This window comes from Lemur catta, chromosome 15 (assembly GCF_020740605.2).
Source record: "Lemur catta isolate mLemCat1 chromosome 15, mLemCat1.pri, whole genome shotgun sequence".
Lineage (NCBI taxonomy): Eukaryota > Metazoa > Chordata > Mammalia > Primates > Lemuridae > Lemur > Lemur catta.
The window spans coordinates 29240387-29255047 of record NC_059142.1 but is presented as its reverse complement, the minus strand read 5'-3'; the positions used below and the strand labels follow the sequence as shown (position 1 = coordinate 29255047).

Genomic DNA, 14661 nt, shown 5'->3' with positions numbered 1-14661 from the left:
AGTTTAAGGAACTTTTGAATTGCTCGAGAAGTTAGTAAAAGCTGTGTTATAAGCCTGAGAAATGAGTGATTAATAATTAGGCGATTAATCATTTTTTTTCTTCTTAAAGTACTTCATTGACTCCTACTTCTCCATTTTTTCCCAGATTGACCCCAAAGTTGCATTCCCTCGTCGAGCGCAACCCAAGGTAAGTGGGAGAATCAACAATAAGATTTGTAGCACTCAGAGATGGTTGCCAAGGATTTCAAGTCTCAAACAGAGCTTTGGCAATGAACTTTTGAAACCTGGTGTCCGCCGTTCCTTCAGGGTATCAGCATGTGATGGTGAGAAGTCCAGGCAAGGAGTTCTGTGAGATAACCATGCATCTCCAAGTTACCCATCCCAAGGTGGGTTCTGAGCACCCAACTGAGGGCAGGGACGCGTCTGATCCTTTGTGGGAGGACGTGGCTCCGTCTATTGCAATACTTGTGCAAGCGTTCTGTTTATTTTTTAAGCATTGCTGAGATCGTATCAGGAAAAGTTGAACATTTCCTTGTGATTCTTTTCTGGAGGGTACTCTTTGGAGGCCTTGTAACTTGGAGTTTATGGCAAGGAGTAGAATTTAAATAAACAGCTTACCCTTTCTTGGGTAAAAACAACATCATAGATCCACAAAGCCCTAACTCAGGAAGGAAGCAGTGGATGTCTTCATTTCAGGTTGGTTGGATGAATCAGGGTACACTTGAAACCAACAATGCTGCTTATTTGTGCAAGTGCTGGTGCCTGGGTGGAGAAGTTTTGAAAATGTTGTAACCGTGTAAGAGTGGTACTACAAGACTTGCTTAAGGAATCGAGATAGGGCTTCACTTTTTTAGAAGTGTGTAGTTAACATAGTTTTCACTGAGCTTGCCAGGTGTGCCTGTGAGGCACACGGCTGCACGAAGCCTAAGGTTACATTTGAAGGGCTTATGGCTTACATGTTACATTTTCACTTTTAGTTATACTTTCTTGTTCCCTATATAACATTGAAAGAAATATTTTTTTCCTGCATCTTGTGGATTTGACATGCTTTTAGGGACAGGGGAAAAGTTGAAGCTTCTGATTGTAAGTCAGAAAAGGAAAGGGTTGTGGCTTTAGCAAATTCAGTTTATTTCTTTAAGCATAGTCTCCCAGAAGTGGAACCTTTTAATTATGTAAAGGGAGGAATGGTTTTGCATATTAATATAGAAAAAGTTGGCTGTTGTGGATGATATTTTGAGAATTTCAGGTCTGGAGCCTGCCACATGATTTATTTTCTTCCTTCCTTCCTTCTTTCTTTCTTTCTTAAGAAGGAAACACAATTCCTTAAGGAAATAGAATGAAATATTTTAAGGCATTTTTTTTCCCTAATGCTTAAGCAAAGGGTAAGAATTAATGAACTAAAGAGATTAGATTATTTCTGTACTTAGTACAAACTATAGGAATTGTCTTAACCATGTTAGTTGCTTCCCAAACTGTGTGTGATCCTTCACATTTCAGAAGGCTTCTGAGAATTAGCAGTATTTCCTGGGTTTGGAAGAATTGCTGTTTCTTCCATAAGTGTGAATCTTCAAATTTCCAGGTTAGTCATTGGATCACTCAGAACTTAGATCAGATTCCCCTCGAGGGAAACTGGAAAAATCCCTGACTTGGTCAAACCATGGGTTTGACCTATTTTCCTCTCCCCTTTGTTGTCCCCCTCCCCCAACTGTAAAACTAGGAAAGCAGTATTTTGCTGTAATATACTCTGCCCTTTGGTTTTTCAGTGATGCATTCGATCTGAAAACATGACAGAGTATTTCTGACACATGTCAAAGTGTGCCTTCCTCCCCCAACCCCCAGTCCCAAGTCTGGGATGTTTATAGGTGAATTGACAGACTTTTAGATCTGAGTTAACATTAAACCAGTGGGGGGAGGACATCTTTCCATGGAATTCTAGGGATTTAATAACACCTTGCTTTTGATGGCCCACTTCACTTTACAAAGGACTTCACCGTTCTCCGTCTGTATCCCAGCTTCATCTGAATCCCGCTGGCATTAGACGGTTGTCCCTGAGCAGATCCCCTTTTCTTAGTCTCAGTTTCCTCATCTGTAAGATGGAAGTGATGATGGTAGCTCCCTCGGAGGGTGTTTCTGAAGAGTAGAAGAGCGTAGTATGTGGCAGGGGCCTCACCACTGATTGCCATTGTCCACCATTTATGTTGTTGGTTTTCTCATCGTTGTTAGGATTGTTGTTTAGAGGTTGGCAGCCTGGTTGGGTTCAGATGCTGATGGTGCCACTCCTCTTAGCCCTGTGAGCTTGGGCAAATCCCTAACGTCCCTGAACCTTAGTTTCCCCATCTCGTAGAGTTTTTCTGCAGATTAAATAAATTAATAAAGGTAAAATGCTTAAAAAAAGAAAGACCTGGTGCACGGTAATAATCACGTGAGTGTTACTGGCTATTTTTAGTGTTATTTTTGTGAGGCCCTCCCACCAATCCTGTGAAAGAGCGAGTAATTGAATTTGTGTGCCGGGCACTGTGGTAGGGGGTTTTATGTGTGTTAATCTATTTAATCCACACACGGCCCTATGAGGTGTGTACTAGTATCACCTCCATTCTGTAGATGAGGAAACTGAGGCACAAATGGAGGTCTAAGAGACACACCCAGGCCTTCCCTCTGTGATATTATCCCATTGTTGACATCGTCTGGTAGTATCTCTCCGTCCGACCCCTTGGGCCATCCTTTCAGATGGTTCTAGAGTTGCTCAACCCCGGTGAGGCCACCTGGTCATTGCCGAGGTTGTATGGTGGTTGGGAACTGGGACAGAGTCGGGAGACCTTCCCTGTGTATAGTGACTCGCCAATAGAGTCTGAGCCTGGCCACCAGTATTTCAGACTGCAGTCAGTGTTGGGGACCAAAACCCAGCTGGCAGGAATACAGAACTTTAAGTCAGGCCGTATTTATTTATTGTTTATCTGCCTTCAATAAAACTTCTACGTCTCTATGTGAGGGTCACGGTGCCAGGGTGAACCGTGCCCCTCCCCCGGGGGCTGGGTGAAGAGCTTGTAAATGATATGTCAGTGTGCGTTTCAGTTAGAATCCATTTCTTTGCTTCCTGGCTGTCCCTCCTTGCTAACACTCGCCAGAGAAATATTCCGTGGAGGTGTTAAAATAAGACCGGTGGAAAGAAACTGTAACTTAATACGCAAGAAAATCCGTGGCGGTGAAGAACAGATTTCATATTAGGACTGTCATAATATTCTTTAATGTCTCATATAAATAAAAATCTGTTTTGACCAGAATTTTAATGAGCGACCGGAGGAAGGGTTTTGAGTCCTGCAGTTCATTTATCCCCCTTTGCGATGTAAATGTTCACATCGCAACTGAAGTATAATGGGGCTTTATTAACTCGTCAAGGGTCGACTCTTCGGAGACTAGTGTCCGTTAATTAGGGAAGTACATTTTGATCAGGAGAAGAAGAGAGGTCCCTTCTAGATCTTCCCATTTCTCTGGATGATTATTTCATTTTGTAAAATATGTAAGAGTTTCCCCCCTTATCTTTTTAAAAATTAAAGTGGTCATGCTCTTCTAAAAAGATGACTTCATTTGGAGCCGTTGGAGAAGGGATGACAGGCATCGATCATTCTCTACCCTTTCTTTGTTCTCTTTGGGCTGGAGGGTTGGCTGCCTGCAAGACTTTTGCTCCAGCTTGTGGCTTCTTTTTCGTGTGTGGAGGAAGCAGGAGCATCCTTCAGCGAGCTTGGAGTCTGGGCGTAACTCACCATCTGTCCTAATTATCCTTGTGTGTGAGAAAACATTCCCCCTCCTCTCCATTGCCATTTCCTTCCTGAAGTTGTAGAGGCCAGACCCTTATCTGTCGATCCAGGGAGATCTCAATTCTTCAGCCTATTTCTACTTGCCTTCGGTCACAGCTGATGGCCACGGGCAAGTCACTTAAGTCCCTCCAAGCCTCAGTTTCCTCCGCTGTAAAAGAGGGAAAATAGAGTCCCCACCACATGAAGTTGTTTTGAAGATAAATGCAAAATTCTTTGCTGGGAATATTTGCACCCCGCAGATATTTGCTGATTTTATCATTATAGAAGTACTTGTATTTTAATAGGATAAAAAACATTACAATGGCAAAAACGACCTAAAGAAAATCTTAATTGGAATGCAAGCTCCCTGACGGCAGGGAGCTGTTGGCGCTCAGTGATTAAATGAATGAGTTGAATCCGGCCGCCTTCTGCACAGCGGAGGTGGCTGCCACCCCGTGAAGTTATGTTGGTTGCTGCAGGTCACACAGTTAAGTTGTGGCAAGATTGAGCTGGAAGCCAGGTTTGCTTCTTCCCGTCTTGTCCTCTGATGTGGCTTCAGGGCCCTGGAAGGTTCTCTGCTAAGCACGCGTCCAGATGGGTGCAGTGGCAGCGCGAGCGTTCACACGCACACCTCCTGTTCCGGGGGAGTGCTTTCTTGGCAGCTTCTCAAGGGCGAAGGGTGAGTTTTCGGCAGCTGGCCTTCCCTTGCCGCTGTGGGTCGGGTCATTCTAGCATCTTGCCATCTTGGATGATCTGCAGCTGTCATCTCGGCAGCCACCGTTAACCGACCTGCCGGTGGGTTTTCTTGTTCCCAGCGAGGATGTGGTCGTGTGGCCGCAGCCCTTTTCCACAGCAGCGAGGACCTTGGAGGATTAGTGGCTTAGCTTCTTTCTTGTCGGCGAGCGCTGCTCCTTCCTGCGTTCTAAGTCAGTAGCAGGTGTCGGCTCAAAGAGGAGGGGCACCTTGTCCTACAAATGTCCTTTCCCTGGATTTTGCCTTTCCTCACATGCTTCCGTTTCATTGTTAAGGTCAGTCTCCCGGGACGATGAAGCTCCTGTGCTCTGTGTCAGATGTTTTTTGGCAGACAGGTGAGCCTCCCCTGCCGCCTGCGAAGGGAGGAGGAAGGCAGTCCCTGAGGAGCCAGCCGACCGTCTTGGGTGTCCCTTGAGGTGGCGTCCATTCTTCATGTCCTATTTTGAATTTCTAAACCCAAACATTCTTCGGCCGAAAGCCCCAAGAACACACAAGGGAGATAACAGTTCATCGTCTCTCTCCTCCTGTTTGATCTAGAATGTTCATTTAACAAGAGCGCGTCTGATGCTTGTTAATTGCTACCTCTGTGTGTGCTGCACCCACTTTTGGAGGGATTCAGGAGACCCTCGGTGCTTCCTGCTGCCTACTGCGCACTGTCTGAACTTCCTAGCCTGGTACTTGTTGTCCTTCAACGTCTGCACCGGGGTCTTTTTCTAGCTTATCTCTCGATTCTTCTTTTGCTGTCCCTGGCTCCCTCTCGGAAGCAGTCACACTTCTTTCTCTGAATTTCCACAGCACTTTACCTTTCCTTTGGTTATGGCCCTTCCAACTATAATGAATTAGCAAAGACTTATGGAGCACACACATCCGTTAGGTGTTGTGCTTGGCATGCACTCATTCGTTTATTCACCAAATGTTATAGAGCACCGACTGTTTCTGCTTGGCACTGCGTGAGGTTCTGGGGATAGTGTGGACAGCGAGACAGAGTCCCTGCCCTCAGGGAGCGTTCCCTCTAGTGTGGCAGATACACACAGTGAGCACACAGGTGAGTCTGTGACACACTGTCAGGTCTGAACACCAAAGCCAGGTAGGAGCAGCGGTAGGGGTGGGGTGGACCATATCTGTTATTTTTCATTGCAGGATTAAGACTCTCAGATGGAAGCCATATCTTTTAATACAGTCAGCTGCCACTTTTCAGTAGTTCAGTAATTATTTACCAAGTTTCTGCTCAGCACCAGGGACTGTGTTAGGGCACTTTGCTCTGAGTTTTATGGTTTTTAGGTTCATGCCTTATTGCTTCCCACTGGACAATAAACTCTAAGGGCACAAGCATATTTTACCAAGTTGAAAAAAGCTCTTACTACTGCACTGTTGCACATCATAGGCTTCCATTTAGATGGAGTGAATGAAAAATAACAAGGGAGACACAGATGGTATCTTGCAGGGTATTAGCTCCAGGTTGGGGTGAGGGGGTGACCTGTGGTGCAGGAAGGGCTGGGATAGGCACAGGAAAGGAGGTAGGAACAGCATTTCAAGGAAAGGAGAACTAAGCTGCTAGGAGGAGGTGGTCTTTTCCCCAGATTCTGCAGAACAGGTATGAAGGAAGAATGGCGGGAATGCAGTTCTTCCTTCTTGCCAGGAACTAGGAAGGGCCAGGGTGCAATGTCACAAAGGGTGTGTGCTGCAGAGTGATCTAGCAGGCGGCTTGGGAAGTGGGTTGGGGCCAGGAAAAGCACAGGCATTTGTGCTTTCTTCAGTAGGTTTCAAGGAGCCTGTTGTACGTGTGTGCAGGCTCATGGGATGCCCCGTAGGATGTTCTGGGCGCTTCTGGAGCTGCGTAGAAGCTGGGTCAGTGGTAGGACTATGGTGGATGCAGTTTTGTGGAGAACTTCCACCCTGGACTTGTGGTTTAGGCTGAATTCAGACTGGCCATAGACTCTTCTTTAGGAGTGAGGCTCTTGGCAGATACCACCTCTGATCTTTGGGGTGTGTGGCAGCTTACGAAGAGCTCTCTCACTCTCTTGTTTCCACCTTTTACTTTCCTCTTTTCCTCATGAACCAAGGGACCACGATATAGACACAATTCCAGAGTTCTGTACCTTGTCTTTGCCTAAGCTGTGTTCGTGACCTCACTGTGCGTAGACAGTGAAATGTCATTTCTCGATGTGGAAATCACAGATCGCCTGTGAGACGCCAGTGTGTGTGTCCTGCGGCTCAGAGCAGCCTGACCTGTGACTTCACAGGCAGCGTCTCCTTGGGGTCGCCCTTGGCTGAGTGGCTGCTTGGGGTTAGGAATCGCACCATCTCTGCCTTCTGTGTGGTGTGAGAGGTGAGCGGGTGCGGTCTTGTGGCCGAGCACCCCATGGTGGTTGTAGCAGCAGCCGAAGATGGTCGCGCCAGCTGGGACGGGTGTCCCCCTGGGTCCCATGTGGAACAGATATCCTGTTTCCCCTCTCTTCGAGGATAAATAGCACCAGGCTTCCAACCATCTGGAGAGCTCTTCTTAAGGTGGGTGCCTGGCTGCTATGCTCCTTTATTTTGTAGTTCTGAGCCTTTGCATAATCAAAAAAAAGAAATTCTAATTCAAAATAATGGCTGTTGTAGGTGCAGCACTAAGATTCTATACACTTAATGTCCTTTAATTTAATCCTTACAACGATCCTTTGCAGTAGTTGATATTATCTCCATTTGACAGATGGGGAAGCTGAGGCCTGGGAGGGTGAATAGCTTTCCTAGGACCACAAAACTAGTCAGGGTCGGGATTGGCCTTGGACCAACGTCTGTCCACTAAGCCCTGCTGTGTCCAACTTGGGTGGGTGGAGTGTAGGTTCTTGCACTTTGCGGGAACCGCTGTGAAATGCTCAGGCCGAGGAATAAAATTTGTTATAGCCTGCCCAGGAAGCTTCAAGTTATTTTTTATTGGCTGATTTCTAAGAGCCTGTTTAGCATAGTTAAGTGCCACTTACCAGCTATGGAGTTTGGGACAAATCACTTAATGGTTTTGTGCCTCCATTTTTTTCTGTTAAATGGGATATCATCCGTCCCTCCACTGTAGAATTGTTAAGGGGATTAAATGAGTTAACACATATGAATGGCCTCGGGTGATATCTGCATGTTGTGGGTACAGTGTGAGCGTCAGTTATCTGTTACTGTCCCCCAAAGGTGGCACTGCCCACATCATAAGAGGACCTCACCCGAGTGGCTCATGGGTTGATTGGCACCGTTGCCCCTTTCTAGGGGTGATGGATAGAACAGCACATTGAGATTGGAAAATTCTGTGTTGGTGCCTTGGCCTGCTCGTGGAGTCCTGGCTCTCGAGGCGAGATAGCAGGCAGCCTTTATCTTGGGGCTGCTCGATGGCATTAGGAATTCATTTCCTTTTCCGTATCTGATGCCTGTGTTTTGCTGCCTCTGAGAGTAAAGTCCCGGGGAGAGGCGAGGGAGCAGCTGAGACACTGCTGTGTGAGAGGTCTCCCCGTGAGCCACCTCTCTCTCGGTCCTCCTCTTTATCTGCCTGGGGGTAGTTCTCCCAATGACTGATCTGAAAGCATCACATTCATTTATTTGTCACTGGCTGTGACAGGCAAGTTAATGCTAATGGATTCTTTTTTTAGCCTGTTGTCTGGGATGAGTTTCTCTCAAATGTCCTGAAATCTAAGGCATTAGGGGAATGTGTAACTTTTATGGCAGGGGAGGATTTATAAGATAAATAGGGTTTTGTGTGCAAAGGCCTTAAATTTAGGTTTGGGGTGAGAGCAGCCGGTGGAGGTTGGGGGTGGGGGATGTTGGGAAAGCACAGAGTTTTCTTTTTAAGAAATCCATTCAAGAGCTCTAAATTGCTGTTTCTGTTTCAATTATGTGACAATTTCAAGGGTTTAGAAAAATCTAATAAAATGGTCTTGATGATGCATTCTGGGGAGAGAGTGCTTCAGAAGATCTAGGAGAATAAATTCCTTGGGGGTCAAGAGATGCTCGTTCCTGCCACCTCGGGCCTTCCTTCGTCTGGGTTTTTACATTTTTATTGTTTTGAAGGGCAGAAAACGGTGTAGGAATGTATTCAGGGCTTCATCTATACCCTCCACCGAAATGAATTATTCTCTTTGGGCAATTGCAAATAAACGGGCCTTTGCAATCTTTTTTTTTTTTTTTTTTTTTTAAGCTGACATATTATAAATGACTTTCAGAGCATGATTTGAGCATGTAGTGATGTTGAATAAAGCACCAAAGAGAAGAAACTGGAGGAGGGGAAAGAGTGAGGGGGGGAGGCCCTGTAAAAGTTTTTTCTTTCTCCCATTGCAGCTTTTGATAGTTTCCTAAAGAACAGAAGTTTACAATGGAAGCCGGCTTTGGGGCTGCCTAGGGGAACAGAGTGCAGAAAGACCTAGTGTAGCAAAATGTGATGCTGAGTGACATTAATGAGGTGACCGCTCTGGTGGGAGGGAGGCAAGGAACCAGCCAAGTCGTGGTTCCCATGACTTGCTCTCAGCTGAGTGTGTTTCCTTCTGCATGCCTGCGTGGGCGCCTGTGTGTGTGTGTGTGTGTGCGCACGCCTTGTTTCCTTTCCAATGAAAGTTTTAACACCAAACCCTGTTCGTTTTATTATGGTCTTCTCCACCCTCGAGAGGCCACGTGTGTCAAGTTCTGTCCTCTGTTCCCACATGCTGGAAAGTAAAGTTTTAAACCTGGAGGCCTTTTGTTTGACTTTCTGGTTACCTGCTGGAGCCTGGGTGGGTGGCGTGTGAGGCCAGCATCACAGAGCTGGCTGTTGCTGGAACATCAAAGCCAAGAGTGTGAAAAGTCAATATTCCCGTTTCTGAATTCCAGGGAGAGGGGAAGAGTAAAACCTGTTGATGTGCAGCTTTTTTTTTTTTTTTTCCCCTCCAAAAAGGCCCCAGACCAATAACGCTTCATATTGGTGATATAAATGGAACATTGCAACAGCTGCTTCTTAAATATTTTCATGTCTTGGAGAGTATTCTGTCTTTCCATGTTGTTCTTGTGCAAGAATTTCCAGTTACTCCAGAAAAGCTGCAGCATTTCGGGTGGCTTACCTGTTAAAGAGGCAGGGAACCTGGGTCTTGCTGGCTTAGTGGATGAGACCTTGAGTACCCAGCTCTGTTGTGAACCGGTGTTAGAAAGGAAGCTGGTACCTTCATCCTATCCCGTTCTAAACAGTGACCATTCTAAACAGCACTGGGCAAGTATTTAAAAAACTGCTGTGAGATCTTAAGAAATAAAAAAGCCAGACAGGAGCTGGGGTGGGGTGGGTGGAAACACAGTGTGTATTTACTGATGCAGCCTGGATTTTTTTTTTTTTAAAATCCCTTTAACTTAGTTCCCCCTGGGATATCTCTCAAATATGTCCTTTTTGTAGCTAGAGGCAAACAAACAAACAAAAACATTTCCACTTACATGTGAACTACTTAATAAAAACTAACTGGTAGGTTCACCGTCTCTTCCGCCTGGGGAACAAGGATCACACTGGGATGCTTGAACTTAGGGAAGAACTGGGAGGTGAGTCTCCACAAGACTGCTCCCTGTATATGTTTCCTATTCTGTTTTCAAAGCAGATAATTGGTTTTAGTAAGAACTTCTGACTTGATTAGGGGGCCCTTAGGAAATTAAAGTGTGTTTGAATTTCACAAGTATAATTTTAATTATACAAATTTTGCATTTTTCACTAGGGAGCCGGGTTCAGAACTTGTTTTCCTGCACTAATAGGGGTAGGACAGCTGATGATGGCAGAATGCCTTCCTTAAATTGCTTTGAAAATACAAATTCCTTGGGTTTGATCATCGTTTTCCCCTGCAGTACACGATGTTCAGGTTAACGTCCATACACGTCCCACATCCTTGTGAAAAATGATTTTTTATTGCATCCACACAACTGCAGAACAGACTGACATAGTGGGTGTAGGGTGAGGGGAGCCTCATTATGAATTTTTCTGCTGCACTTGCTGAAAGAATTCAATTAAAGTTCTTTTGAGCGCGAGTCCTGCCCGGGCAGCTTGTGTCTGGCACGCTGCCACGTTAGCATGTTGTGATTGCCTTTATTGCCACATCATCCTGTTTGCTTGGAGCTTGTGTGTTCCCAGCGTCAGCTCTGCAGAACTGCCTCTCTTTAGGATGACCCCGGTGGATTAGAGTAGAAGGTGCCGTGGGGACAGTCACCTGGGTTCCTCCCCGAGCTGTGAAGAGATGGTGGAATGAGGCTGATCAGACCACCTGGGCTGTGTTTTCAGGGCTACCCAGACAAAACCCCCAAGTGTCAGGGAGGTGCTTTGTGGGTTTGAACTCAGGCATCCTCAAACAACTCCCCCCTGTGCAGGCTCTAAAGAGCTTCCTAGAGACCTGCTGCTCTGGCCTTCTGGGCTCTTGTTTCAGATATTGACAGGAGAGATTGAATAGGACGATTGTTCGAGATAGGGAAATCGTGAAACCGGCTTGTGAATGACCAGGTGTCACGCTGCAGGTGAGGGCCTGAGACTATGGAGAGACAAAGCTGCAAATGGAGGCTGGTTCCCACCCCACCCCACCCCACCCAGCCTGCACTGTAATCATTGACTGTTCCTATTACTTTCTGTCGAGGTGGGGTGTATGGCTTAGTGTTTCAGAGTGTGGACTCTGGAACCCGTGTGCCTGACTTAGGATCCTTGCTCCACCACTCAACCAGCTGTGTTACCTGGATCGAGTTATCTAAATAGTCTGTGCCCTTAGTTTTGTCATCTGTAAAATGGAGATAATGGAGTTGCTGTGGGGATTATATGAGTTGATGTAATCAAGTTCTCCTAACGGTGTCTGGCGCATAGTAAGTGCTGTGGATTTGTGAGTTAGGGTGTTGTTAGGAAGGCTGACATCCTGTGCTCGCTTGGGCAGCACATACACTGAAATTGGAATGACACAGAGAAGATTAGCATGGCCCCTGCGCAAGGAAGGGTGACCAGTTTGGCTAAATGCTATCTGCCTGCTTTACTTAATAGTTGGGGAATTAATTGTAAGTGATGCCGTCTACTGCCTTACGTATTTTTTCTTATGTTGTAATGTTTGAGAAATACGAAAGAGTACACGTACGTACATGTGTACGTGTGTTCATGAATGTGAGTATATATGACGTGGGTAGAATTGCAGTGTAGTTTGGGGTCAGACAAGGGTGTGTGCTGTGACAAATGAAGCATGTGGTTTGTTGGGGGGCTTTGAACTCAGAGGGACCTAGTTGGAAACTTGGTGTTGCTGCTAACTCTGTGACCTTAGAAAGGTGTCTCAACCTTTCTGAGCTTCCGTTCTGCACCTAAAAAGTGGGGACAATAGAGTCGTGAGTATTAAATGAGACGATTATAAATACGGCACCTGGTATATGGTTGACACCTTGAAAATATTAATTCCTTTCCGCCGTAACCAGAAAAAGAAATTCTAAAAGGCCATCTTGAAAAATGGGAAAGATACCAAGTGTTCTGCTCTTGCTGGCCGTGAGAATATCTGAACTTAGTTGATAAGTACTTGGAGGGCCGAGTAGAGAAAAGCAGACCATAAAAGGGGATGTTGTTATCCTGAATCTATATACAAAAGGGCTGTTTTAGGGGCTTCATTCCACAAAACCTGCATTTTCAAGGGCAGTGAAATAGTATCATTTAGTCGGGAACCTTAGTGGTGTCCATAGCCTTTGAAGATGCCTTTGTTCCTTTGATGTCTGGTGGAAACTGGGAGCCCCGGGCTGCGTGGTCAGAGGCAGGAGTAACTTCAGGTGATTGAAAGAGTCCCAGCTATGAGTGAGAACAGCGGGGAGGGAGAACAGTGGGACTGGAGCCAAGCGTTACCTTTTCGTAGAGCCTTTTACTTGGGGATATGGAACATTGGGTTTTGATCTGCAAACCCGAGAGCCCCATTGTGAGAATGGGAATGAGATCAGCAGAGCTCCAGGGAATGACCGCCATAACCAGCCATTGGCCTGGGAGCTCCTGACCCTCAGACTTGCTGTCAGGGCTGGGAAAGACCCACCGGGTACGGGTCTGCATTGCCTTGCTCTTTCCCCATTAGGCCCCTCCACTTCACATCCATCGTCCAGCGGGTGGAATTTACCAGGTGTTGCCAGGAAGAGGGAACAAGAGCGTGATTATAAGTGGATCCCGGGCAGGGGATGGGGCATGTGGTCGTGTCAGTGTGGAGAGGAGGGTGGAAAGGGAAGGAGAGAAGGGGGTGGCCGGGAGGAGGGAAATAGCAGATTACATTGACTAATTATAGGGAAAAAGCCATATTTGCTGCTCCATTAAGTGAGCGCTAGGCTATGAAGCAGTTTATTGTAATTAATGCAGAAACAGCAAATAAGTGTTGGATTTGGAGTGGAGGGTCTCCAGGAGCCCCTCCCTCCTTCAGGTCCCCGCGCTCACAGTCCCGCCGTTATCCTTGGAGGGCAGAAGCACGGGGAGTGCCCCTTTGGGAAGAGCAGTGGCAGAGTCCATGGCTACTTTTCTTCTGGTTTATTTTGACAAGTGAGGAAGATCTCCTGCCTGATCTTCAGCGTCTTCTGTTGGGGTCTTTATGTCTTCTAAGGATGAAGGAGGAGGGACAAACCTGTGCCATCATTGCTATTCTTGCCACAATCATTCTAATTTCAGCTCATGAGAGTGGCAGGTTGCACATCCAAGTCCATCGAGTCATGGGCCGTGTGGAGTTGTGATTACTTTCCTTGATGATTTCTTGTTCAAATCAGCAGTGCTCTTAATTTTCCAGATGAAGTAAAAAGAAAATTGGCGACTCCCCTCCCGCCCTGTGTCTCTTCATCCAGGGTTTTCTGAGCACGACTCTGATTTGGAGGGTTAATATTAATTAGGAGCCAGTTCAGACCTCGGATGCTTGATGAGGTAGCTTCGAGTGTTGTAACAAGCGTGGCTCCTTTTCGCATGGGCCTGCTTTTGGTGAAAGTTTCTGGGCTTAAAAGTCAAAGGAATGCATATGCAGGGAGAGAAATACCGGGGGCTGAAGGCTACAGGGATGCAGCGGATGCTCCTGGCTGGTGAGGAGGAACAGGACCAGAGAGCAGGGGCAGGTCTGGGTTCTGAGCTACCACCTTCCCCAGCTTGCGGCTGCTGCTCTTTGCCTCAGTTTCCTTTTTTGTAAGTGCAGGTTGTTTCCTTAGTTTCCAAGTTTTGGGTGACACTCGAATTTCTCTGATGCAAGTCCCCTGTGAGTGCCAGGTAACAGGGAGGAAGCTCATTTTGGGCTGAGGCTCAAGGTTCTTGCTTGCAAGCTTCACCAGTGCCGACTGGTCTTTGGGGCAGCAGGGCAGAGAGGACAAGGCAGAGAGAGCCAGTGAGCCCCACTGTACACTTAGGGGAAAGGAGACCTGGGGAGGAGGTGACGTCCTCTTCTCAGATTGGATCCTATTAGGGATCTTTCTCCTGTGGCTTGCGGGTTTGGGTTGTTTTCTTTTTTGATGGGGTAGTTTGGGGTGGGAGGGGGGTGGCCGACCATGGGTGTGAATGTTCCGGGCATAGCAGGAGAGACCTGACTTCTCCTCCTCAGCCAGGTGCTGGTGAGCTGACCGTGACCTCGGGCACATGGCTTTGCAGCTCCGTGCTTTGGTTTCCCCATCTGTAGACGGGGAAGAAGGAGGGCGTATGTGGTAGGAAGCAGCCATGCTTAGGGTTTAAGAGAATAGACTCAGAAGACAGGCAGTCTTAGGGTTTCTTTCTGGCCTAATAATTTCCTAGCTGTGTGACCTTGGGAAGTTTGCTTAAGTTTGCTAGTCTTCAATTTCCTAATCTATAAAATGGGATAATACCATCCTAGCATCTGCCTGGCAAGGTCGTTGTAAGGTTTATGTGAGACAGTGTTCGTAAAGTGCCTGGGAGGTGGTTAGCACTTCATACACGGGGGCTGCTTTTACTGTGAACTGCTGCATAGTGATTTGGCTGAAGGTCTCTGAGACGTGAGCCAAGGCATGGACCAGATGTGACCACAGTGAGAGAACATTTAAGCTCTGCAGATTGCCTTTCTGATTTAGACAGAGCTGCCTACAGAGGGAGATTTGTGGTCAAGGAGGTGAGACCTGCCTGAAATGTGTGGTCTGGTACCTAGGTGATGAAGTGGCCCAGGTGATGACCAGGAGGGTCTCAGTG

General features: G+C 46.8%; 1 protein-coding gene and 1 non-coding gene across 5 annotated transcripts in view; both read left to right on the top strand.

Annotated features, from left to right (window-relative positions):
• MSI2 (musashi RNA binding protein 2) overlaps nt 1–14661 on the top strand; it is a 379812-nt gene that overhangs the window by 5457 nt on the left and 359694 nt on the right. For all 4 annotated transcript variants that reach the window (XM_045525690.1, XM_045525689.1, XM_045525691.1 and 1 more), the window contains exon 5: nt 146–187. In XM_045525690.1, coding sequence (XP_045381646.1) covers nt 146–187 — 42 coding nt within the window. The remainder of the gene's footprint in view (nt 1–145; nt 188–14661) is intronic.
• On the top strand, nt 11407–11514 carry LOC123621359. Its single transcript, XR_006729094.1, has one exon. It is a non-coding gene; the product is annotated as a U6 spliceosomal RNA (small nuclear RNA).